At 48.8% G+C, this 23,001-nt stretch overlaps 1 protein-coding gene and 17 non-coding genes across 18 annotated transcripts; 12 read left to right on the plus strand and 6 right to left on the minus strand.

Moving 5' to 3' along the window:
* Nucleotides 1–1,097: 1,097 nt before the first annotated feature.
* LOC137976813 (secreted protein C-like) lies at nt 1,098–1,769 on the plus strand. Its single transcript, XM_068824151.1, has one exon. It carries the CDS (start codon nt 1,098–1,100, stop codon nt 1,767–1,769), a length of 672 nt encoding a protein of 223 aa, XP_068680252.1.
* A 4,407-nt stretch (nt 1,770–6,176) lies between these two features.
* On the plus strand, nt 6,177–6,340 carry LOC137978074 (U1 spliceosomal RNA). The gene has a single exon (XR_011118083.1). It is a non-coding gene; the product is annotated as a U1 spliceosomal RNA (small nuclear RNA).
* Nucleotides 6,341–7,315: 975 nt separating this feature from the next.
* On the minus strand, nt 7,316–7,434 carry LOC137977874 (5S ribosomal RNA). The gene has a single exon (XR_011117894.1). It is a non-coding gene; the product is annotated as a 5S ribosomal RNA (ribosomal RNA).
* A 5,665-nt stretch (nt 7,435–13,099) lies between these two features.
* On the plus strand, nt 13,100–13,284 carry LOC137978127 (U2 spliceosomal RNA). Its single transcript, XR_011118131.1, has one exon. It is a non-coding gene; the product is annotated as a U2 spliceosomal RNA (small nuclear RNA).
* A 193-nt stretch (nt 13,285–13,477) lies between these two features.
* LOC137978004 (U1 spliceosomal RNA) lies at nt 13,478–13,641 on the plus strand. Its single transcript, XR_011118016.1, has one exon. It is a non-coding gene; the product is annotated as a U1 spliceosomal RNA (small nuclear RNA).
* Nucleotides 13,642–14,617: 976 nt separating this feature from the next.
* On the minus strand, nt 14,618–14,736 carry LOC137977987 (5S ribosomal RNA). The gene has a single exon (XR_011118000.1). It is a non-coding gene; the product is annotated as a 5S ribosomal RNA (ribosomal RNA).
* A 266-nt stretch (nt 14,737–15,002) lies between these two features.
* LOC137978125 (U2 spliceosomal RNA) lies at nt 15,003–15,193 on the plus strand. Its single transcript, XR_011118130.1, has one exon. It is a non-coding gene; the product is annotated as a U2 spliceosomal RNA (small nuclear RNA).
* Nucleotides 15,194–15,387: 194 nt separating this feature from the next.
* Nucleotides 15,388–15,551, plus strand: LOC137978016 (U1 spliceosomal RNA). Its single transcript, XR_011118027.1, has one exon. It is a non-coding gene; the product is annotated as a U1 spliceosomal RNA (small nuclear RNA).
* Nucleotides 15,552–16,527: 976 nt separating this feature from the next.
* On the minus strand, nt 16,528–16,648 carry LOC137978141 (5S ribosomal RNA). Its single transcript, XR_011118143.1, has one exon. It is a non-coding gene; the product is annotated as a 5S ribosomal RNA (ribosomal RNA).
* Nucleotides 16,649–16,915: 267 nt separating this feature from the next.
* Nucleotides 16,916–17,107, plus strand: LOC137978120 (U2 spliceosomal RNA). Its single transcript, XR_011118125.1, has one exon. It is a non-coding gene; the product is annotated as a U2 spliceosomal RNA (small nuclear RNA).
* Nucleotides 17,108–17,301: 194 nt separating this feature from the next.
* On the plus strand, nt 17,302–17,464 carry LOC137978098 (U1 spliceosomal RNA). Its single transcript, XR_011118105.1, has one exon. It is a non-coding gene; the product is annotated as a U1 spliceosomal RNA (small nuclear RNA).
* A 977-nt stretch (nt 17,465–18,441) lies between these two features.
* LOC137978104 (5S ribosomal RNA) lies at nt 18,442–18,560 on the minus strand. Its single transcript, XR_011118111.1, has one exon. It is a non-coding gene; the product is annotated as a 5S ribosomal RNA (ribosomal RNA).
* A 266-nt stretch (nt 18,561–18,826) lies between these two features.
* On the plus strand, nt 18,827–19,018 carry LOC137978122 (U2 spliceosomal RNA). Its single transcript, XR_011118127.1, has one exon. It is a non-coding gene; the product is annotated as a U2 spliceosomal RNA (small nuclear RNA).
* A 194-nt stretch (nt 19,019–19,212) lies between these two features.
* On the plus strand, nt 19,213–19,376 carry LOC137978027 (U1 spliceosomal RNA). The gene has a single exon (XR_011118038.1). It is a non-coding gene; the product is annotated as a U1 spliceosomal RNA (small nuclear RNA).
* A 975-nt stretch (nt 19,377–20,351) lies between these two features.
* Nucleotides 20,352–20,472, minus strand: LOC137977892 (5S ribosomal RNA). The gene has a single exon (XR_011117911.1). It is a non-coding gene; the product is annotated as a 5S ribosomal RNA (ribosomal RNA).
* Nucleotides 20,473–20,737: 265 nt separating this feature from the next.
* Nucleotides 20,738–20,931, plus strand: LOC137978124 (U2 spliceosomal RNA). Its single transcript, XR_011118129.1, has one exon. It is a non-coding gene; the product is annotated as a U2 spliceosomal RNA (small nuclear RNA).
* A 192-nt stretch (nt 20,932–21,123) lies between these two features.
* Nucleotides 21,124–21,287, plus strand: LOC137978039 (U1 spliceosomal RNA). Its single transcript, XR_011118049.1, has one exon. It is a non-coding gene; the product is annotated as a U1 spliceosomal RNA (small nuclear RNA).
* Nucleotides 21,288–22,265: 978 nt separating this feature from the next.
* Nucleotides 22,266–22,383, minus strand: LOC137977903 (5S ribosomal RNA). Its single transcript, XR_011117922.1, has one exon. It is a non-coding gene; the product is annotated as a 5S ribosomal RNA (ribosomal RNA).
* Between the last annotated feature and the right edge of the window lie 618 nt (nt 22,384–23,001).

The raw sequence follows: 23,001 nt of genomic DNA on the forward strand, positions 1-23,001 counted from the left end.
GGTTGCCTCGGTATAGCACTACCTCCGAGCGTGGCCCACTTCCCTCTGGGGAAGAAATAATCAAGTGAAAGCAGAACAAATGACCAAGCAACCAACCTTCACATTCTCTTCTCTTTTCTAGGTAGCATAGCAGCGAGTGGGACAGCACGACACGACAGGACGAGGAGCACGTGACCCCCATTACCACATGGTATGCGCAGACAAGTTGCGTTTTGCGGTTCCGGAGAGGTTGAAAAGGCATACTTACCTGACGCGGGCTATAGTTATCCTTTTTGGAGCTGCTTACGTTTGTGGTACGTACCTGGTTTTCCTTGTGAAGCCTTGCTGACCCTTGTGGTACCTTTTGGGGAAACTTTCGTGGGAAGAAGATCAAGTACTGGGAAGTGTCAAGTCAGGATCTTGGTAAGACCTTCTCCTGTCTTTCTCGGTGACCCGCCTGGGGACTCATGCTGGACACCTCGTCCTAACCCAGGGTAAGCCGAGTCTTTCCTAGCTGTCTTCTTCTTGACCCTTGGGGTTCCTGTGTCCATTATGGTTCGTGCTCTTAAGCGCACTGTAGTGCTGGATATTTCTGGATTGCCGGCTACACTAAGCCGCTTTGATGTTGCCAAATTAATTGATGAACGTTTTGGCCGTAAATTTACAGTTAAGTCGGTGCAATTCATGCCCGGCAAGCGTGTGCAAGTTGCTTTGAAGGCCCTGAGGCCAAAGCTGAGATCGAGCAGTTTGACCGTGTCACCATCGGTGACGTTGCATGTAATGTTGTTAGGAGTGGGCCGCGAGTACAGAATGTCCTCGTGTACCACTACCCTTTCGAAGAGGACAATGCTCCTCTGCTGGTTGTTTTGAGCGGGTTCGGGGAGGTGCGGGACATCCGTCATCAGCACTACCCTGATTTGGTAGGCCTGTCCACTGGTACCCGGGTTGTGAGAATGGTTCGCCGTTGCCGCATACCTCGTTCCCTGGATGTCGGTGGGTATGCGGTTAAGACATGGTATGTTGGGCAGCCGGCCGAATGTGACATCTGTCACGGGGCCCATGTCGCGAAGAATTGCCCGCTTAAAGGCAAGTGTCTGAATTGTAAGAAGGAGGGCCACATGGCCCGTGATTGCCCAAGCCCCCGCAATTCATGGGGCACTGCTCAGGTGTCTGGTGCTGCTCAAGGTGCCCCATCTCGCCAGGCCGTCGTGTCGGGGGAGGGCGCCTCTGCTGTTGGGGATGTCCAGGCCTCGTCGTCCATAGGTGTTGGTAGCTGGGCGTCTCTTGCTGATCTGCGTGACAATGAGTTGACGCCCCTGTCTGAGAACTCTGGGGATGACCCCGTCGAGTCCACCCCTCAGCTCTTTTCTGATTCCAGCGGGTCCTCTGGCCCGGTTTCTGATAATAGTATCATAGTTGGACATGGGGCCTCTGCCCCCAGTAGTGGTAATGGGGTTGTAAGTCATGGAGCCACTGGCCCCGTGCACCCCAGTAAGGATAATAGTACTAGTAGTTTTAATGTGCCTGGGGCTGTAAGTCATGTGGCCAGTGGCTCCATGCGCCTCAGTGGTGCCGACAGTGTTACTGGTAAGGATAGTTCTAATGATAGTGGTAGTGTAAGTGCAGGTGGGGTTGTAAGCCATGGAGCCACTGGCCCCGTGCACCCCAATAATGATAATAGTACTGGTAGTGTTAATGTGCCCGGGGCTGTAAGTCATGTGGCCAGTGGCTCCATGCGCCTCAGTGGTACCGATAGTGTTACTCCTAATGTAAGTGCAGGAGGGTTGTAAGTCACGCTGCTGTTGGCTCCGTGCACCCGGTCCTGCCCAAGATGTTCATAGTTCTGACGGTAGTATTGTTAGTACTGTTAGTGTGCCCGGGGTTGTAAGTCATGCTGCCAGTGGCTCCATGCACCCTGGTAATCCCAGTTCTGTTGAGGTGGAGATGGCCGAGGCGTCGACGGCCCGCAAGCGGGGCCACTCGTCTCTCTCGTCGGACGGTGATAGTGCCGGTGCCGTTCCTTCCCACAAGAAGGGCACTAAGAAAGGAGTGCGGAAGGTTGGGACCACTGGTCTGGTGCCCAAACCTGACTCTCACCGGGCAGCTCATTCCATGCCCGCCACGGTTCCGTCTGTTCCCCCCCGTACCCGCTCGAAATGAGTTTTGTTTTGTACTTCTGGACAACCATTATGGCTCTAACTGTTTTGTCCCTCAATGTCAATGGCTTACGGGATGATGCTAAGCGTGCTGGGGTTCTTAGATGGCTGCGGGCCTTGCCATCAGTACCAGATGTCATCTGCCTCCAGGAGGCACATTGCGTTTCCTTTTCCGAATGTCAGTCCTGGTTTCAGTCCTCTGGCTTTGACTTTTCCGTGTCGCCTGGCACAGTCAAGTCCTCGGGATGTGTCATGCTATTTCGACCGACAGTATCCTTCGTTGCCTCGTGGGCCGATGCAGAGGGCCGCTTCTTACATCTGGAGTTTTCGCTTCGGGGTGTGCGCTTTCGGGTTGCCTGTGTGTATGCCCCTAACCGTAACCCCGAGCGGGATCGTTTCCTTGAGTACGTTACAGACAATACGGACCCCAGTGTTCCCACAATCCTGGTCGGGGATTTTAATACTGTGTTTGACCGGTCTCTCGATCGTCGTGGCTCGGTTGTTGGTGACACTTCTCGTGAAAGCACTGCGGCCCTCACTCGGCTCTTCGATGACGTCTGCTGTTTAGACATTTGGCGCTACCTCCACCCATCCACGCCTGGTTTTACGTGGTCTAGGGCGGATGGGGGTCTCTCCTCTCGTATTGATCTGGTGGGCTGTCCTTTTGCATGGGTTCCGTCTGTGTCTGTTTGTGACATTTTGCCTTGTCCGTTCTCGGACCACTGTGCCATGTTCCTCTCTGTGTCTGTCCCGGACGCTGCTTCCCCCGGGCCTGGTTTGTGGAAACTGAACACGTCTGTTTTGGAAGAGGATGAGTACTTTCGTGCCGTCTCCGATCTTTGGGCTCAATGGAAACGCCGTAAAGCTGTCTGTCCCTCTTTGGCCAAATGGTGGGAAGATGGCAAGGCCATGATTAAGGGCTTCACCATCTCCTACTGCACTCGGCGGTCCCGCCTGGCCTCTCAGTCTCGTGATCTCCTGACGCGGCTTGCCGACCATCTGAAGAGCCGGGTTGATTCTGGCTGTCTGTCCTGTCTGGGGCCGTACCGGTCCGTGCTCGAACAGCTGTCCCGGTGGGACATTGATGAAGCCAAGGGTGCCCAGGTGCGGTCCCGGGTGCGGTGGGTGGAGGAAGGGGAAGTGTCGTCTGCCTTTTTCTTCCGTCTGGAGAAGAAGCAGGCGGCTGATAGGTGGGTTGCTGCTTTGCGTGAGCCCGACGGTACTCTTGTCTCTTCCTCGGCTGATCTTTGTGCCTCCTTCGCTAGTTTTTACTCGTCGCTGTTTTCTGCCTCCCCTACAGACCCCAGTGTGCAAGACCGTTTGTTTGACAACGTCACCTCCTCTTTGCCTCCCAGTCAGGCCGACCTTTGTGAGGGTCGCCTCACCCTTGGGGAGTGTCATGCTGCTCTTTTGGGTATGGCTAGGCGTAAGGCCCCCGGGTCAGACGGCTTGCCCATGGAATTTTACGTGCGTTTCTGGGAAGTGCTTGGCCGGGACCTGGTCGATGTCCTCAACTCCTGTTATGCCTCTGGGTCCCTGTCCTTGTCGCAACGTCGCGGAGTCATCTCTCTCATCTCCAAGCAGGGAGATCGTTTGGACGCCCGTAACTGGCGCCCCATCTCCCTCTTGAATGTGGATTACAAGCTTGCGTCTCGAGTGCTAGCTGGGCGTCTCCTGAAGGTCATCCATCTGGTGGTTGGCAGGGACCAGACTTGTGGAGTGCCAGGACGGTTCATCGGTGAGAACGTCGCTCTCCTTCGGGATGTTGTAGACTACGCCACCTTGACCAACACCCCCGTTGCCATTCTCTCTTTGGACCAGGAAAAGGCGTTTGATAGAGTGGATTGGCAGTTCATGATCTCTACCTTGTCTCGGATGGGCTTCGGTCCATCCTTTATCCGTTGGGTCCGTTTACTGTACACGGGTGTTCAGAGTTGTGTGAATGTAAACGGTCATTTGTCTTCCTTTTTTGATCTTTCCCGTGGTGTTCGTCAGGGCTGTCCCCTGTCGCCTTTGCTGTATGTGTTGGTCTCTGAGGTTCTCGCTGCTAACATCCGTGCCAATCCACGTATCACGGGCCTATCTATCCCTGGGTCCCCCTCGCCCCTTTCGCCCATCTCTCAGTATGCAGATGACACATCGTTAATCGTTGGCTCTGATGATGCCATCTTGGCCATCTTTGATACTTACTCGTTGTTTGAGGCGGCTTCCGGGGCCAAGCTGAATGTGTCCAAGTCTAAAGGCCTTTGGCTTGGTTCCTGGAGTGGCAGGCAGGACCCGCCTGTCCAGCTGGACTGGACGTCTGACAAACTCAAGGTTCTGGGAGTCTTTATCGGTCCTGGTGACCTGGAGGAGGACAACTGGCGTCCGCGGATCACAGCTGTTGAGAATGTTTTGGCATCATGGCGACAGCGTTCCTTGTCCTTCCGGGGGAGGGCCCTGGTCATCAACGCCTTGGCTCTGTCTCGGGTGTGGTATGTGGCCTCTCTGATTCACACGCCCTTATGGGTACACGCGGAATTGGCAAAGCTAACCTTCCCTTTCTTCTGGAAGGGCAAACGGGATTTGGTTGCACGGGTGGTTGTCACTCAGCCCCCCACTGCTGGCGGCTTCTCTGTGGTTGACTCGCGGCTGAAGGTTGCCTCTTTGCTCGTGCAGTGGGTACGGCGTTTCGTCTCTTCTCCATCTGGCTGGGTGTCCTTCCTCTCGTACTGGGCTTCCGTCCATTTTCGTACGTCAGTCGATGCAGTCCTGGCTAACCCGTCTGCTTTTCATTCTGCCCTTTTGCCCCCTTTCTATCGTGCATTGTTGTCTGCCTGGCGGGAGGCCGATGGCTCGTACTCCCGTCGCCGTGCCTGCCTTATTGTTGCTTCGTTGTCTCCTCACCATTCTTGTCCTGTGGCCGATGCCTCTGCCAAGCACGTCTACCAGTTTTTGCTGTCCGAACAACGCTCGCTGCCTCACTGTGTGGAGAAGTTCCGCCCTCAATACGGTGAGCTGTACTGGTCCTCCACTTGGAGCCAGCTTTCCGCTTTTGACCTGGATCGCCCTGTCATCGACCTCTCCTGGAAGGTTGCTCACGGTGTCCTGTACACCGTTGATCGGCTTATCGGCTTTGGCTATTCAGTTGATCCGGACTGCTTCTGTGGCATGGCCCCCGAGTGTCCTTCTCATTTGTTTTTTTCCTGCCCTTTGGCACATAGTGTTCTGTCTTGGCTCCAGTCCCTCATGTTCGCCTACTCCCCTTCTTGCCCCTCGCTTGTCTGTCGTATCGTGCTCTTTGGTTTCGCCCCAAGTGAACTCCGCTCTCTGCCGAAGGTTTTTGTTTACATGCTGAATGTTTGTAAGTATTTTGTATGGCATGCCCGCAACGACTTTCGCTTCCGGGGCATTCACCCTGGCGCACCTGAGCTTATTGCGAGAGTCCGCTCTCGGGTCCAGTTCCACCTTCCGCTCTTGTTCAAGCGCTGTAAGTCCCCAAGGCGTCGGCGCCTTTTCCATCGTAGGTGGGGCGCTGCGGGTGTCATCGGTTCAGTTGTTGATGATCGTTTTGTTTTGTCCTCCTTCTGAAATCATGCCTTCGTTCTCGTGTTGTCTCCCCCTTAGCCTGGTTGTCCTCCGCTTGCCTTGTTCGTACCTTGTCATGTCCTGTCGTTCTGGCTGCATATTGGTGGCGAACCTGCGCCTGCAGGATAAGTCTTTTCGACTGGTGGCCTTCCCTGGCCTGCCATTCGCCGTTGCCCAGTTCGGCTGTTCTGTTTGTCCTTTTGCCTCGTTTGTTTGTTGTATAGTTATGTGTTCGTCTAGTGTTGAATTGTCATTTTGGAGTGTAAGTCGGACGAGGCGTCTCCTAAATGCAATTCTTTGTCCGTGTGTCCTTTGTTTTGTGTTTGTAAGGGCGGGGTTCGATTCCCCGGTGACGTTTGACGTGCTGGTGCACCCCTGTTTGAGGTGAACCGTTGTTGTTGACGGATTAGTCGTTATGTCTGGCGGGCATTGCACTCTCCCCAACGGGGGCCCGGCCATTCGCCTCAAATAAAAAAACTTACCTGACGCGGGAGGCACTGTGATCAGGGAGGCAGTCCTCTCAAGGTGAGGCTCTTTCATTGCACTTCGATTGGGTTGACCCTTGCGATTACCCCAAATGTGGGTAACTCGAGCGTATAATTTCTGGTAGTGGGGACCTGCGTTCGCGCTAGTCCCCGCACCAAACCCCGGTGGCAAAGTTGGCTAATGGGAAGGTTTGTTGGTAACGTTTCAGGCAGGGCAGGGAAGGAGATGCGGTGGCGGTGTAAGGACTAAGGAAGGTGAGTTGTATTTGTGAATTCCACTGCTGAAATTGTAGGTGAATGTTCCGTACTTGGTGCACTGCAAAACTGTGATTTTATTTCTTTCATTCTTGGCCGTAGAGAGAGCGAGAGGACGTGTTTATTTCAGCCGCATCGATTTCCATCGATAGACGAGTGAGACAAGAAAATGCCAGCGGGTCGAGCTCTTATCCTCGTGCATCGTTTCGAAAACGTAAGTGGATGTGTGTTTGTACTGCTCCATCGCGATAGATTTCTTTTGCGTTGTGTTATGTTGCGTTCTGGAGAGCCCGTTTTGCATTGAGTAACTGAGGACCCGCCAGATCAGTTGGCGTTACATTTCTGTGGCCAACACTTTGTGGTTTCTCTATGTTATCAGTTAATTGGATTGTTATCATAAAAAGTAAATCTTTCATGGTCAGGATAGTGTCTTATCGGCCCTTTGAATACGTACTGTCCGTGTTGAGCAGGGAACAGTAAGACTTTGAAGTGCGCTACGTCACGTAAGTCACGTTTTCGCAGGATCAATGTTGTAGTGTTGTAGCCTTCGTTGTATGCATATCATCCGGGCTAGGTTAACTTCCATCTAATGCATAACAGTGCATGCATTTTTTACTTGTCGTATCCTGTTCTTTGCTCACACGAAAAGATACGTTTCATGTCATAAACGTTGGATTGATAAGATCTCGCGCGCACGCGCTCCCTTGGGAATACAAGTTCCACTTTCTCGTGTGAACTATTTGTTTTTGTTGTATGTCTCATCTTTGACATATCGTTGGCATGTTGTGTTCAAAAAACCTGGTTTGGAATGTTCTTTCATTAAAGGAAACTGAGATTTTTTGAGATAATCAAGTGTACAGAAGGAAAAAGGGAAGCCTACAACACGGGGTATTCCCAGGCGGTCTCCCATCCAAGTACTAACCCCGCCCGACAGGGCTTAACTTCGGTGATCGGACGAGAACCGGTGTTTTCCCTGTGGTATGGTCGTAGACAAGTAATTCGCCGTGAAAATTAACTTTGTTATAAGGGAAAATAAAAACGAGGTCAGAGCAAGCACAATGTGCATTTGTCCTCTTGCCGTCAACGCAAGTGCCATGCAATGCTGGTCCTGCTGCCCACTGTACAAGGGCGATCGTTGTGTGCGCCTCGCTTTCAGGTTGGCTTTGGGCATTCCTTCCTTGGCACGGATTGTAATCGGACCACCATATCTCGTGGCCATGAGACTGGGAGCACCTTGTCCGCTGTGAGCATTTACGGGCATCGCTTCTCGGCCTTTTGGCTAAGTCTTTTTGGCCGATGTTTTGTGGGTTCTCCCAGGGCGAAGCCCTACCATTTTGGTAGTAGGTTTTTCGTTCCTTGTGGTATCCTTGCTATTTGCGATTCCATGGATGCTGATACTGATACACGTGTTAATTGGGGCGACGCCCCTATGGATCATGTTTCTGAGAATGTTGTTGTGAATCCTTCCTCTGATATTGCTGCTGCCTCATCGGATACTGTTATGTCATATGCTGGTGTCACTGCCGGGTCTGGTGACCCTGTTCCGCTCGTCAATAATCCTCCTGTTCGCAGCCGTTTTGTTCCGTCTACCTTTGAGAGAGAGAATTTTTCTGTTTACAACCGCTTGCCAGAGAGACCGTGTTCTGCCTTTTTCCGAAACCTGATGGCGACTTTGCTTTAAAGGATCTTTTTGCCGACCTAGAGACCTGCCAGATCCCTTCTGCTGCTGTTCGCTGCGTCCAATGGGTTTCCCCGCAGCAAGTGTGTGTCACCTTTGCCAAAGAAGATTATCGTAACACCTTTCTTCGGGCTTCATCGTTGGTGCCTCGTTTCCTCCGCTCTGGTGCCCCTACAGCTTCTGGTAATCCCCGTATCGTCTATGTTGCTGTTTTTGGTGCTCCTTATGAGCTTCCTGATTCTGCGCTTCATATGCGTCTTGCTCCCTATGGTACTGTGAAGTTTACTCGACGTAGTAAACACCAGAACTACCCTGCGTTGGACAATGGAACTCGGGTCTTTGGTATGGTCCTGTCCAAATCTATCCCTTCCTTTCTTCGTTTTGGCCGGGTTCTAGTCCGTGTTCGTCATGACAATCAGACGCCTACTTGTCGAAAGTGCAACCTCCCCGATCATATGGCTAAGGATTGCCCTAATACCTTCTGCTACAATTGCGAGCACGTTGGTCATATGTTTAAGGAATGCCCTGAAGAGGGATTTCTGCTGTGTGTGTCGTGACCAAGGCCATAAGGCTATCGATTGTCAGCATTCGTGGCATCGCCGTCCTCGATCTTACCGAGATGCTGACAAGCCGGATGACCCTCCTCCCCAGCCGTCTCCTGACCTTCAACCTGCTGTTCAGCCCTCTAATCGACCTTCGCAGCCTACTAGCCAACTATCTTCATCCTGCTCTTCCCCAATCCTCGTCGCAGTCTTCCTCTTTGCAGCCTTCTTCTGAGCACTCGGGCCCCTTCGCAGATACAATCTTCCCCTCCTCTTTCTTCTGACCTTTCTCAGTCCCAGAGTATTTTGGCTTCCTATGCGCCCTCTAATCCAGCCTTGGTAGAAGCTGCCTCCGATGCCGAAGTAGCCTATGCTATGGATGTTGCCGATCCTCCGCCTGACTCCCTTCCTGATTACCCTGATGACAACTCCGATCCTGATAATGTTCCTGCCCCTGTCGCTGACCCTGTTCCTGATGCTGTTCCTGATCTTGACGTTGACGTTTGCTTCTGACGATACTGATCCTGACCTTGATGCTGATTCGCCTTTACAGACCTCTCGCCCGCTGCTTTCTGACCCTGGTGACCATCCTCTCGTCGTTTCTGATGATTCTGACTCAGATGATTATACTCCTGCGCCTGACCTTTTCCCAACTCGTACGTTGGGACGAGCTGTCAAGAGAGGATCCAGCCGGACACCTGCTAATGTCACTCCAACCATTGTGCCTGTTCGTAAGTCAACGAATCCTTCGCGTGTGCCTACGAAAAAAAGCCGTCCATCATGACCTCTATATTTAATTTAATTTCAATTAATTCACGTGGTTCTAATCGGGCTACTCGGAAAGCTTTGCTTGATTATGTTCGTTTCGGTTTCGGTATTATCTGCATTCAGGAAACTTTAATATCTGATCCTGTTGCCTTTAATTCCCTGGTTGCTGACTGGAGTGGGCCATCTTTTTGGTCCCCTGCTGTTGGTAAACAGGCTGGTGTTATTATTTTGATTTCCGATCGTTTTGATGGTCAGTGTTTATCTTGGCGTAGAGATCATGATGGACGTGTCCTTAGTTTACTCGTTGAGTATAATAATCGTAAGTTTAATATTATTAATATTTATGCGCCCACCCTTTTGACTGACCGAAAAGTGTTTTTCGAGAATTGCATGCTTTCTGCCTTCCTGCTGATTTTACTATTATTGCCGTGATTTCAATTGCTATGAATCTGATTTAGATAAATTTGGTGGCAATGTTTCCATTGCAAAATACCTCTCTGACTTTCGTCGTTCACTTTACCTTGAAGATGCTTGGCGCAAATTGCATCCCCGTGTCCGAGCGTGCTCTGGTTTAATTCTAATTTTTCCATCGGCTCGCGCCTTGACAAATTTTTTGTTTCCCGAAATTTATTCCCCTTAGTTCAGTCCTGTGACATTTCTCCTTGCGCCTTTTCTGATCATGATTTTGTTAATCTTTCTTTAAAATTGGAGTCTAATTATATGCGTGGTCCGGGCTTATGGAAATTTAATTCCTCCCTTTTGAATGATAGCGATTTTTGTCTTTCCTTTGATGCTAAGATTCGCGAGCTCTCCGATTGCGTTGACTATTTTCCGTCAGTCAAATGTTGGTGGGACTTTTTTAAGGACTCTATTCGCTCGGAAATTATTTCCTTCGCTAAGAATAAACGTAGAAGTCTCTCGCATGAGCGCGTTCCTTATAACTAATGCAATAATTGGTCTCAAGCGCCGTCTTGTCTGTGGCGACCTTTCGGTCGCCCCTGAAATTTCTCGGCTTGAATCTGAAACTGAATGCTCTTACCTTGCGTGTTTTGGAAGGCTCTAAAATCCGTTCTCGCGTCCAGTGGCTTGAGGAGGGCGAGAAGCCTTCACGCTTCTTCTTCAAGTTAGAACGTGAGCGCTTAGACCGTAATAACGTTTCTTCCATTTTGAATGATAATGACATTGAAGTTTTTCACTCGGGAGGAGATTGAACGTGCGCACGTGCGCTTTTATTCAAATCTTTTCTCGCAAGAGGTTATTGATCCTGTGTGTAAACAATCCTGTTTTGATTCTATTCCTTCTTCGCTTTCTCCTCCTCTGCGCGACTCATGCGAGGGACTTTTAACTTTAGATGAATTGACTATTTCATTAAGGAGCCTTAGCCTAGGAAGGTCACCTGGTTCTGATGGTTTGTCTGTCGAATTTTACTTGCGTTTTTGGGACATTCTGGGCCCCCTTTTGCTATCAGTCGCAAACCAATGTTTCCATGACTCTGAACTTTCGGATTCTATGAAAGGAAGCGTTACTCGCCTTATTTATAAGAAGCGTGGGGATATTAAGAATTTGAAAAACTGGAGGCCCATTTCTTTGCTCAATGTGGATTATAAGATTATCTCTAAAGCTATCACAACTCGTCTTTCTTCGGTTATGCATCACATAGTTTCCCCTGATCAATCTTGCTCTGTTCCGGGTCGTTCAATCTTCTCTAATGTGAGTTTGTTGCGCGATGTTTTGAGCCACATTGAGCAAACAAATGAGTCTGCTATTTTGATTAGTTTAGATCAAGAAAAAGCCTTCGACCGAGTCGATCGCGTCTTCCTTCTAGAGCTGCTTAATGTTTACGGTTTTGGTTTCTGATTTTTGTCGCTGGATTAGTACCTTTTATAATGGTGCTTGCATGCGTATCATCCTTAACGATTGGCTTACTGAGAGTATCCCCCTTGAACGGGGCGTCCGTCAGGGGGATCCTCTCTCTCCTCTACTTTATGTTTTATGTGTAGAAGTTCTTGCTAACCTGATCCGTAGATCTCCTGAGATTGAGGGGTTTTTACTTCCTGGTGCAAGGGGTTTGCAGGCCAAGGTTCGCCTTTATGCTGATGACACTACTGCTGTTTTGAAAGACCTTTTCTCTCTAAATAAGCTTTTTGATTGTGTTAGTGTTTACGAACGTGGTTCTGGAGCTAAGCTAAATAAGTCGAAAACGGAGGCCATGTGGCTCGGTGCTTGGCGTTCTCGGACTGACGAACCCCTTGGACTTACTTGGGTCAAGAAAATGAAAATTCTTGGGGTCTTTTTTGGTACTATCCCTGTTGAGAATGATAATTGGCAACCTAAACTAAACAAACTAGAGAAGTCCCTCAATCTTTGGAGATCTCGTTCTTTGTCCTTCCTAGGCAAGGCTCTCCTTATTAACACCTTAGGGTTAAGTAAGCTGATGTATCTAGCTAGGGTTTTGCTTCCCCTGCCTGGGTCCTTTCCCGTATCAATAGTTTCATCTGGCCTTTTCTTTGGGGTTGTAAAATTGAGACGGTTTGCTCGTAATACTTTTATTTAAGCGCTGCGCAAGGGGGTATAGGTATTATTAACTTTAGTGTTAAGTGCCTTGCCTTGCAGTTAGCGGGGATGGCTTTTACTTTGGACTCGCCTCACGATTCTAGTTTTTATCTTTGTAAATATTTTGTTGGTAGACGTTTGTCTTCTCTTCGCCCCCAGTGGAACTGTTTGCGCGATAATTTTGCCCCTTCTGCCTGCTTTCCGTCTCCTTTTTACGCCCGCTGTCTCGAAAACTCTTTTATCCGTTGTTAATTGCGACTTAACTTCTAAGCGTTTATATTTGAAACTACTTTCCTCGAATTCCTCCTCCCCTATCTTGATGCATAGAGTTTGGACCCAGGTTTGTGGCTCTTCTTTTTCACTCAATGATCATTGGTCTCTCGTTCGAGATTCTCTTACCGAAAATCCTAAAAATGATCTCTTGTGGCTAATCGCTCTCCGCGGTGTTTAAGGTTCGCGATTCCCTTGCTAATTGGGGATATATTAACTCGGCTTTCTGTGCTTCTTGCCCTAGACGAGAGACTATAGATCATTGTTTTTTGCATTGCCCTCGGGTTAAGCGGGTTTGGTCCCGTTTTTTCCCAATTTTAGATCGTGTGCTAGGCTTTCGGCTTACCTTAAATGTCCCCTTCGTGTTCTTTTTTATTTGGCCCCCTCTCGTTACAAAGAGGGCTCGCATTGCGCGCCACATTATCAAGACCATTCTCTACGGTTTGTTTGGCTTTTTCGCAATAAGGCCACCTTTTATAACGGTAAAGAAGATCATCGGGCTATTATCCGTTTGTGTTTCTGGCGATCTCCGTAGTCGAATTAAGCTCGATCACTTTCGCTTTCAGACAGTCGCTTTCTTCTTTGTGGTCTCTCCCAGGCTTTTGCACCGTAGAGAACGGTCTTCCTAGCGTTACTATTTAGGCGTACATTTAATTCTCGTTTTGCTTTGTCCGCGCGCTGTTTGCGGTGCCTGTAATCCGGGCTCTCTTTAAGAACTTGCGCAGTTCATGGACTTTATCGTTAGGGCCCCTGGCCCTTACGGCTAGCTGCTTACTCCGGCTTTGTAACTCTGTAGACTTTTTTGTATTCCTGAATATGTAATTGCTCCATTTTTATTTGTGAATAAACGCTCTTTTGACAAAAAAAAAAAAAAAAATCTGTTCTTATCAGCTTAATATCTGATACGCTGCTCATCGAGCAGCTCATATATTAAACTGATTTTTGGAACTGGGCCGTGGAAAAGAGGCTTGCCTCGTCCCGGCCACGGGTTGCCTCGGTATAGCACTACCTCCGAGCGTGGCCCACTTCCCTCTGGGAAGAAATAATCAAGTGAAAGCAGAACAAATGACCAAGCAACCAACCTTCACATTCTCTTCTCTTTTCTAGGTAGCATAGCAGCGAGTGGACAGCACGACACGACAGGACGAGGAGCACGTGACCCCCATTACCACATGGTATGCGCAGACAAGTTGCGTTTTGCGGTTCCGGAGAGGTTGAAAAGGCATACTTACCTGACGCGGGAGGCACTGTGATCAGGGAGGCAGTCCTCTCAAGGTGAGGCTCTTTCATTGCACTTCGATTGGGTTGACCCTTGCGATTACCCCAAATGTGGGTAACTCGAGCGTATAATTTCTGGTAGTGGGGACCTGCGTTCGCGCTAGTCCCCGCACCAAACCCCGGTGGCAAAGTTGGCTAATGGGAAGGTTTGTTGGTAACGTTTCAGGCAGGGCAGGGAAGGAGATGCGGTGGCGGTGTAAGGACTAAGGAAGGTGAGTTGTATTTGTGAATTCCACTGCTGAAATTGTAGGTGAATGTTCCGTACTTGGTGCACTGCAAAACTGTGATTTTATTTCTTTCATTCTTGGCCGTAGAGAGAGCGAGAGGACGTGTTTATTTCAGCCGCATCGATTTCCATCGATAGACGAGTGAGACAAGAAAATGCCAGCGGGTCGAGCTCTTATCCTCGTGCATCGTTTCGAAAACGTAAGTGGATGTGTGTTTGTACTGCTCCATCGCGATAGATTTCTTTTGCGTTGTGTTATGTTGCGTTCTGGAGAGCCCGTTTTGCATTGAGTAACTGAGGACCCGCCAGATCAGTTGGCGTTACATTTCTGTGGCCAACACTTTGTGGTTTCTCTATGTTATCAGTTAATTGGATTGTTATCATAAAAAGTAAATCTTTCATGGTCAGGATAGTGTCTTATCGGCCCTTTGAATACGTACTGTCCGTGTTGAGCAGGGAACAGTAAGACTTTGAAGTGCGCTACGTCACGTAAGTCACGTTTTCGCAGGATCAATGTTGTAGTGTTGTAGCCTTCGTTGTATGCATATCATCCGGGCTAGGTTAACTTCCATCTAATGCATAACAGTGCATGCATTTTTTACTTGTCGTATCCTGTTCTTTGCTCACACGAAAAGATACGTTTCATGTCATAAACGTTGGATTGATAAGATCTCGCGCGCACGCGCTCCCTTGGGAATACAAGTTCCACTTTCTCGTGTGAACTATTTTGTTTTTGTTGTATGTCTCATCTTTGACATATCGTTGGCATGTTGTGTTCAAAAAACCTGGTTTGGAATGTTCTTTCATTAAAGGAAACTGAGATTTTTTGAGATAATCAAGTGTACAGAAGGAAAAAGGGAAGCCTACAACACGGGGTATTCCCAGGCGGTCTCCCATCCAAGTACTAACCCCGCCCGACAGGGCTTAACTTCGGTGATCGGACGAGAACCGGTGTTTTCCCTGTGGTATGGTCGTAGACAAGTAATTCGCCGTGAAAATTAACTTTGTTATAAGGGAAAATAAAAACGAGGTCAGAGCAAGCACAATGTGCATTTGTCCTCTTGCCGTCAACGCAAGTGCCATGCAATGCTGGTCCTGCTGCCCACTGTACAAGGGCGATCGTTGTGTGCGCCTCGCTTTCAGGTTGGCTTTGGGCATTCCTTCCTTGGCACGGATTGTAATCGGACCACCATATCTCGTGGCCATGAGACTGGGAGCACCTTGTCCGCTGTGAGCATTTACGGGCATCCTTCTCGGCCTTTTGGCTAAGATCAAGTGTAGTATCTGTTCTTATCAGCTTAATATCTGATACGCTGCTCATCGAGCAGCTCATATATTAAACTGATTTTTGGAACTGGGCCGTGGAAAAGAGCTTGCCTCGTCCCGGCCACGGGTTGCCTCGGTATAGCACTACCTCCGAGCGTGGCCCACTTCCCTCTGGGGAAGAAATAATCAAGTGAAAGCAGAACAAATGACCAAGCAACCAACCTTCACATTCTCTTCTCTTTTCTAGGTAGCATAGCAGCGAGTGGACAGCACGACACGACAGGACGAGGAGCACGTGACCCCCATTACCACATGGTATGCGCAGACAAGTTGCGTTTTGCGGTTCCGGAGAGGTTGAAAAGGCATACTTACCTGACGCGGGAGGCACTGTGATCAGGGAGGCAGTCCTCTCAAGGTGAGGCTCTTTCATTGCACTTCGATTGGGTTGACCCTTGCGATTACCCCAAATGTGGGTAACTCGAGCGTATAATTTCTGGTAGTGGGGACCTGCGTTCGCGCTAGTCCCCGCACCAAACCCCGGTGGCAAGTTGGCTAATGGGAAGGTTTGTTGGTAACGTTTCAGGCAGGGCAGGGAAGGAGATGCGGTGGCGGTGTAAGGACTAAGGAAGGTGAGTTGTATTTGTGAATTCCACTGCTGAAATTGTAGGTGAATGTTCCGTACTTGGTGCACTGCAAAACTGTGATTTTATTTCTTTCATTCTTGGCCGTAGAGAGAGAGCGAGAGGACGTGTTTATTTCAGCCGCATCGATTTCCATCGATAGACGAGTGAGACAAGAAAATGCCAGCGGGTCGAGCTCTTATCCTCGTGCATCGTTTCGAAAACGTAAGTGGATGTGTGTTTGTACTGCTCCATCGCGATAGATTTCTTTTGCGTTGTGTTATGTTGCGTTCTGGAGAGCCCGTTTTGCATTGAGTAACTGAGGACCCGCCAGATCAGTTGGCGTTACATTTCTGTGGCCAACACTTTGTGGTTTCTCTATGTTATCAGTTAATTGGATTGTTATCATAAAAAGTAAATCTTTCATGGTCAGGATAGTGTCTTATCGGCCCTTTGAATACGTACTGTCCGTGTTGAGCAGGGAACAGTAAGACTTTGAAGTGCGCTACGTCACGTAAGTCACGTTTTCGCAGGATCAATGTTGTAGTGTTGTAGCCTTCGTTGTATGCATATCATCCGGGCTAGGTTAACTTCCATCTAATGCATAACAGTGCATGCATTTTTTACTTGTCGTATCCTGTTCTTTGCTCACACGAAAAGATACGTTTCATGTCATAAACGTTGGATTGATAAGATCTCGCGCGCACGCGCTCCCTTGGGAATACAAGTTCCACTTTCTCGTGTGAACTATTTTGTTTTTGTTGTATGTCTCATCTTTGACATATCGTTGGCATGTTGTGTTCAAAAAACCTGGTTTGGAATGTTCTTTCATTAAAGGAAACTGAGATTTTTGAGATAATCAAGTGTACAGAAGGAAAAAGGGAAGCCTACAACACACGGGGTATTCCCAGGCGGTCTCCCATCCAAGTACTAACCCCGCCCGACAGGGCTTAACTTCGGTGATCGGACGAGAACCGGTGTTTTCCCTGTGGTATGGTCGTAGACAAGTAATTCGCCGTGAAAAATTAACTTTGTTATAAGGGAAAATAAAAACGAGGTCAGAGCAAGCACAATGTGCATTTGTCCTCTTGCCGTCAACGCAAGTGCCATGCAATGCTGGTCCTGCTGCCCACTGTACAAGGGCGATCGTTGTGTGCGCCTCGCTTTCAGGTTGGCTTTGGGCATTCCTTCCTTGGCACGGATTGTAATCGGACCACCATATCTCGTGGCCATGAGACTGGGAGCACCTTGTCCGCTGTGGCATTTACGGGCATCGCTTCTCGGCCTTTTGGCTAAGATCAAGTGTAGTATCTGTTCTTATCAGCTTAATATCTGATACGCTGCTCATCGAGCAGCTCATATATTAAACTGATTTTTGGAACTGGGCCGTGGAAAAGAGGCTTGCCTCGTCCCGGCCACGGGTTGCCTCGGTATAGCACTACCTCCGAGCGTGGCCCACTTCCCTCTGGGGAAGAAATAATCAAGTGAAAGCAGAACAAATGACCAAGCAACCAACCTTCACATTCTCTTCTCTTTTCTAGGTAGCATAGCAGCGAGTGGACAGCACGACACGACAGGACGAGGAGCACGTGACCCCCATTACCACATGGTATGCGCAGACAAGTTGCGTTTTGCGGTTCCGGAGAGGTTGAAAAGGCATACTTACCTGACGCGGGAGGCACTGTGATCAGGGAGGCAGTCCTCTCAAGGTGAGGCTCTTTCATTGCACTTCGATTGGGTTGACCCTTGCGATTACCCCAAATGTGGGTAACTCGAGCGTATAATTTCTGGTAGTGGGGACTGCGTTCGCGCTAGTCCCCGCACCAAACCCCGGTGGCAAAGTTGGCTAATGGGAAGGTTTGTTGGTAACGTTTCAGGCAGGGCAGGGAAGGAGATGCGGTGGCGGTGTAAGGACTAAGGAAGGTGAGTTGTATTTGTGAATTCCACTGCTGAAATTGTAGGTGAATGTTCCGTACTTGGTGCACTGCAAAACTGTGATTTTATTTCTTTCATTCTTGCCGTAGAGAGAGCGAGAGGACGTGTTTATTTCAGCCGCATCGATTTCCATCGATAGACGAGTGAGACAAGAAAATGCCAGCGGGTCGAGCTCTTATCCTCGTGCATCGTTTCGAAAACGTAAGTGGATGTGTGTTTGTACTGCTCCATCGCGATAGATTTCTTTTGCGTTGTGTTATGTTGCGTTCTGGAGAGCCCGTTTTGCATTGAGTAACTGAGGACCCGCCAGATCAGTTGGCGTTACATTTCTGTGGCCAACACTTTGTGGTTTCTCTATGTTATCAGTTAATTGGATTGTTATCATAAAAAGTAAATCTTTCATGGTCAGGATAGTGTCTTATCGGCCCTTTGAATACGTACTGTCCGTGTTGAGCAGGGAACAGTAAGACTTTGAAGTGCGCTACGTCACGTAAGTCACGTTTTCGCAGGATCAATGTTGTAGTGTTGTAGCCTTCGTTGTATGCATATCATCCGGGCTAGGTTAACTTCCATCTAATGCATAACAGTGCATGCATTTTTTACTTGTCGTATCCTGTTCTTTGCTCACACGAAAAGATACGTTTCATGTCATAAACGTTGGATTGATAAGATCTCGCGCGCACGCGCTCCCTTGGGAATACAAGTTCCCACTTTCTCGTGTGAACTATTTTGTTTTTGTTGTATGTCTCATCTTTGACATATCGTTGGCATGTTTGTGTTCAAAAAACCTGGTTTGGAATGTTCTTTCATTAAAGGAAACTGAGATTTTTTGAGATAATCAAGTGTACAGAAGGAAAAAGGGAAGCCTACAACACGGGGTATTCCCAGGCGGTCTCCCATCCAAGTACTAACCCCGCCCGACAGGGCTTAACTTCGGTGATCGGACGAGAACCGGTGTTTTCCCTGTGGTATGGTCGTAGACAAGTAATTCGCCGTGAAAATTAACTTTGTTATAAGGGAAAATAAAACGAGGTCAGAGCAAGCACAATGTGCATTTGTCCTCTTGCCGTCAACGCAAGTGCCATGCAATGCTGGTCCTGCTGCCCACTGTACAAGGGCGATCGTTGTGTGCGCCTCGCTTTCAGGTTGGCTTTGGGCATTCCTTCCTTGGCACGGATTGTAATCGGACCACCATATCTCGTGGCCATGAGACTGGGAGCACCTTGTCCGCTGTGAGCATTTACGGGCATCGCTTCTCGGCCTTTTGGCTAAGATCAAGTGTAGTATCTGTTCTTATCAGCTTAATATCTGATACGCTGCTCATCGAGCAGCTCATATATTAAAATGATTTTTGGAACTGGGCCGTGGAAAAGAGGCTTGCCTCGTCCCGGCCACGGGTTGCCTCGGTATAGCACTACCTCCGAGCGTGGCCCACTTCCCTCTGGGGAAGAAATAATCAAGTGAAAGCAAACAAATGACCAAGCAACCAACCTTCACATTCTCTTCTCTTTTCTAGGTAGCATAGCAGCGAGTGGACAGCACGACACGACAGGACGAGGAGCACGTGACCCCCATTACCACATGGTATGCGCAGACAAGTTGCGTTTTGCGGTTTCCGGAGAGGTTGAAAAGGCATACTTACCTGACGCGGGAGGCACTGTGATCAGGGAGGCAGTCCTCTCAAGGTGAGGCTCTTTCATTGCACTTCGATTGGGTTGACCCTTGCGATTACCCCAAATGTGGGTAACTCGAGCGTATAATTTCTGGTAGTGGGGACCTGCGTTCGCGCTAGTCCCCGCACCAAACCCCGTGGCAAAGTTGGCTAATGGGAAGGTTTGTTGGTAACGTTTCAGGCAGGGCAGGGAAGGAGATGCGGTGGCGGTGTAAGGACTAAGGAAGGTGAGTTGTATTTGTGAATTCCACTGCTGAAATTGTAGGTGAATGTTCCGTACTTGGTGCACTGCAAAACTGTGATTTTATTTCTTTCATTCTTGGCCGTAGAGAGAGCGAGAGGACGTGTTTATTTCAGCCGCATCGATTTCCATCGATAGACGAGTGAGACAAGAAAATGCCAGCGGGTCGAGCTCTTATCCTCGTGCATCGTTTCGAAAACGTAAGTGGATGTGTGTTTGTACTGCTCCATCGCGATAGATTTCTTTTGCGTTGTGTTATGTTGCGTTCTGGAGAGCCCGTTTTGCATTGAGTAACTGAGGACCCGCCAGATCAGTTGGCGTTACATTTCTGTGGCCAACACTTTGTGGTTTCTCTATGTTATCAGTTAATTGGATTGTTATCATAAAAAGTAAATCTTTCATGGTCAGGATAGTGTCTTATCGGCCCTTTGAATACGTACTGTCCGTGTTGAGCAGGGAACAGTAAAGACTTTGAAGTGCGCTACGTCACGTAAGTCACGTTTTCGCAGGATCAATGTTGTAGTGTTGTAGCCTTCGTTGTATGCATATCATCCGGGCTAGGTTAACTTCCATCTAATGCATAACAGTGCATGCATTTTTTACTTGTCGTATCCTGTTCTTTGCTCACACGAAAAGATACGTTTCATGTCATAAACGTTGGATTGATAAGATCTCGCGCGCACGCGCTCCCTTGGGAATACAAGTTCCACTTCTCGTGTGAACTATTTTGTTTTTGTTGTATGTCTCATCTTTGACATATCGTTGGCATGTTGTGTTCAAAAAACCTGGTTTGGAATGTTCTTTCATTAAAGGAAACTGAGATTTTTTGAGATAATCAAGTGTACAGAAGGAAAAAGGGAAGCCTACAACACGGGGTATTCCCAGGCGGTCTCCCATCCAAGTACTAACCCCCGCCCGACAGGGCTTAACTTCGGTGATCGGACGAGAACCGGTGTTTTCCCCTGTGGTATGGTCGTAGACAAGTATTCGCCGTGAAAATTAACTTTGTTATAAGGGAAAATAAAAACGAGGTCAGAGCAAGCACAATGTGCATTTGTCCTTGCCGTCAACGCAAGTGCCATGCAATGCTGGTCCTGCTGCCCACTGTACAAGGGCGATCGTTGTGTGCGCCTCGCTTTCAGGTTGGCTTTGGGCATTCCTTCCTTGGCACGGATTGTAATCGGACCACCATATCTCGTGGCCATGAGACTGGGAGCACCTTGTCCGCTGTGAGCATTTTACGGGCATCGCTTCTCGGCCTTTTGGCTAAGATCAAGTGTAGTATCTGTTCTTATCAGCTTAATATCTGATACGCTGCTCATCGAGCAGCTCATATATTAAAACTGATTTTTGGAACTGGGCCGTGGAAAAAGAGGCTTGCCTCGTCCCGGCCACGGGTTGCCTCGGTATAGCACTACCTCCGAGCGTGGCCCACTTCCCTCTGGGGAAGAAATAATCAAGTGAAAGCAGAACAAATGACCAAGCAACCAACCTTCACATTCTCTTCTCTTTCTAGGTAGCATAGCAGCGAGTGGACAGCACGACACGACAGGACGAGGAGCACGTGACCCCCATTACACATGGTATGCGCAGACAAGTTGCGTTTTGCGGTTCCGGAGAGGTTGAAAAGGCATACTTACCTGACGCGGGAGGCACTGTGATCAGGGAGGCAGTCCTCTCAAGGTGAGGCTCTTTCATTGCACTTCGATTGGGTTGACCCTTGCGATTACCCCAAATGTGGGTAACTCGAGCGTATAATTTCTGGTAGTGGGGACCTGCGTTCGCGCTAGTCCCCGCACCAAACCCCGGTGGCAAAGTTGGCTAATGGGAAGGTTTGTTGGTAACGTTTCAGGCAGGGCAGGGAAGGAGATGCGGTGGCGGTGTAAGGACTAAGGAAGGTGAGTTGTATTTGTGAATTCCACTGCTGAAATTGTAGGTGAATGTTCCGTACTTGGTGCACTGCAAAACTGTGATTTTATTTCTTTCATTCTTGGCCGTAGAGAGAGCGAGAGGACGTGTTTATTTCAGCCGCATCGATTTCCATCGATAGACGAGTGAGACAAGAAAATGCCAGCGGGTCGAGCTCTTATCCTCGTGCATCGTTTCGAAAACGTAAGTGGATGTGTGTTTGTACTGCTCCATCGCGATAGATTTCTTTTGCGTTGTGTTATGTTGCGTTCTGGAGAGCCCGTTTTGCATTGAGTAACTGAGGACCCGCCAGATCAGTTGGCGTTACATTTCTGTGGCCAACACTTTGTGGTTTCTCTATGTTATCAGTTAATTGGATTGTTATCATAAAAAGTAAATCTTTCATGGTCAGGATAGTGTCTTATCGGCCCTTTGAATACGTACTGTCCGTGTTGAGCAGGGAACAGTAAGACTTTGAAGTGCGCTACGTCACGTAAGTCACGTTTTCGCAGGATCAATGTTGTAGTGTTGTAGCCTTTCGTTGTATGCATATCATCCGGGCTAGGTTAACTTCCATCTAATGCATAACAGTGCATGCATTTTTTTACTTGTCGTATCCTGTTCTTTGCTCACACGAAAAGATACGTTTCATGTCATAAACGTTGGATTGATAAGATCTCGCGCGCACGCGCTCCCTTGGGAATACAAGTTCCACTTTCTCGTGTGAACTATTTTGTTTTTGTTGTATGTCTCATCTTTGACATATCGTTGGCATGTTGTGTTTCAAAAAACTGGTTTGGAATGTTCTTTCATTAAAGGAAACTGAGATTTTTTGAGATAATCAAGTGTACAGAAGGAAAAAGGGAAGCCTACAACACGGGGTATTCCCAGGCGGTCTCCCATCCAAGTACTAACCCCGCCCGACAGGGCTTAACTTCGGTGATCGGACGAGAACCGGTGTTTTCCCTGTGTATGGTCGTAGACAAGTAATTCGCCGTGAAAATTAACTTTGTTATAAGGGAAAATAAAAACGAGGTCAGAGCAAGCACAATGTGCATTTGTCCTCTTGCCGTCAACGCAAGTGCCATGCAATGCTGGTCCTGCTGCCCACTGTACAAGGGCGATCGTTGTGTGCGCCTCGCTTTCAGGTTGGCTTTGGGCATTCCTTCCTTGGCACGGATTGTAATCGGACCACCATATCTCGTGGCCATGAGACTGGGAGCACCTTGTCCGCTGTGAGCATTTACGGGCATCGCTTCTCGGCCTTTTGGCTAAGATCCGTGGTTTAGTTTTTAATGTGCTTGTTTTAAATCAATTTAAAGAAAATTGCTAAATACCCGCTGGGGGATCGCCTCTTTCTCCCCCTTGTACGACGCGAGTCGCGTAAGATTGGTCCCGAGTTATGGCGAGCGCGCCAAATGGTCAGGCCGCTGACCAGAGCCTTGGAGCGGGCACTTTGCAAGGAGATGTAGTCGAGGGAAGACGTGTTGTTGTTGCTGAACCTAACGCTGCCCTTCGGGGCAGCTATGCATCTGCTTTGAGAGCTGGAGAGCCTACCGATGAAGTTGTAGTTGTAGACCCAGAAAATGATCTACCTGGGCG

The sequence above is a fragment of the Montipora foliosa genome, chromosome 11 (assembly GCF_036669935.1).
Source record: "Montipora foliosa isolate CH-2021 chromosome 11, ASM3666993v2, whole genome shotgun sequence".
Classification (NCBI taxonomy): domain Eukaryota; kingdom Metazoa; phylum Cnidaria; class Anthozoa; order Scleractinia; family Acroporidae; genus Montipora; species Montipora foliosa.

Coding starts and splice junctions, on each gene's coding strand:
- LOC137976813 (XM_068824151.1), top strand. CDS start 1,098: ATGGCCCGTGATTGCCCAAGCCCCCGCAATTCATGGGGCACTGCTCAG.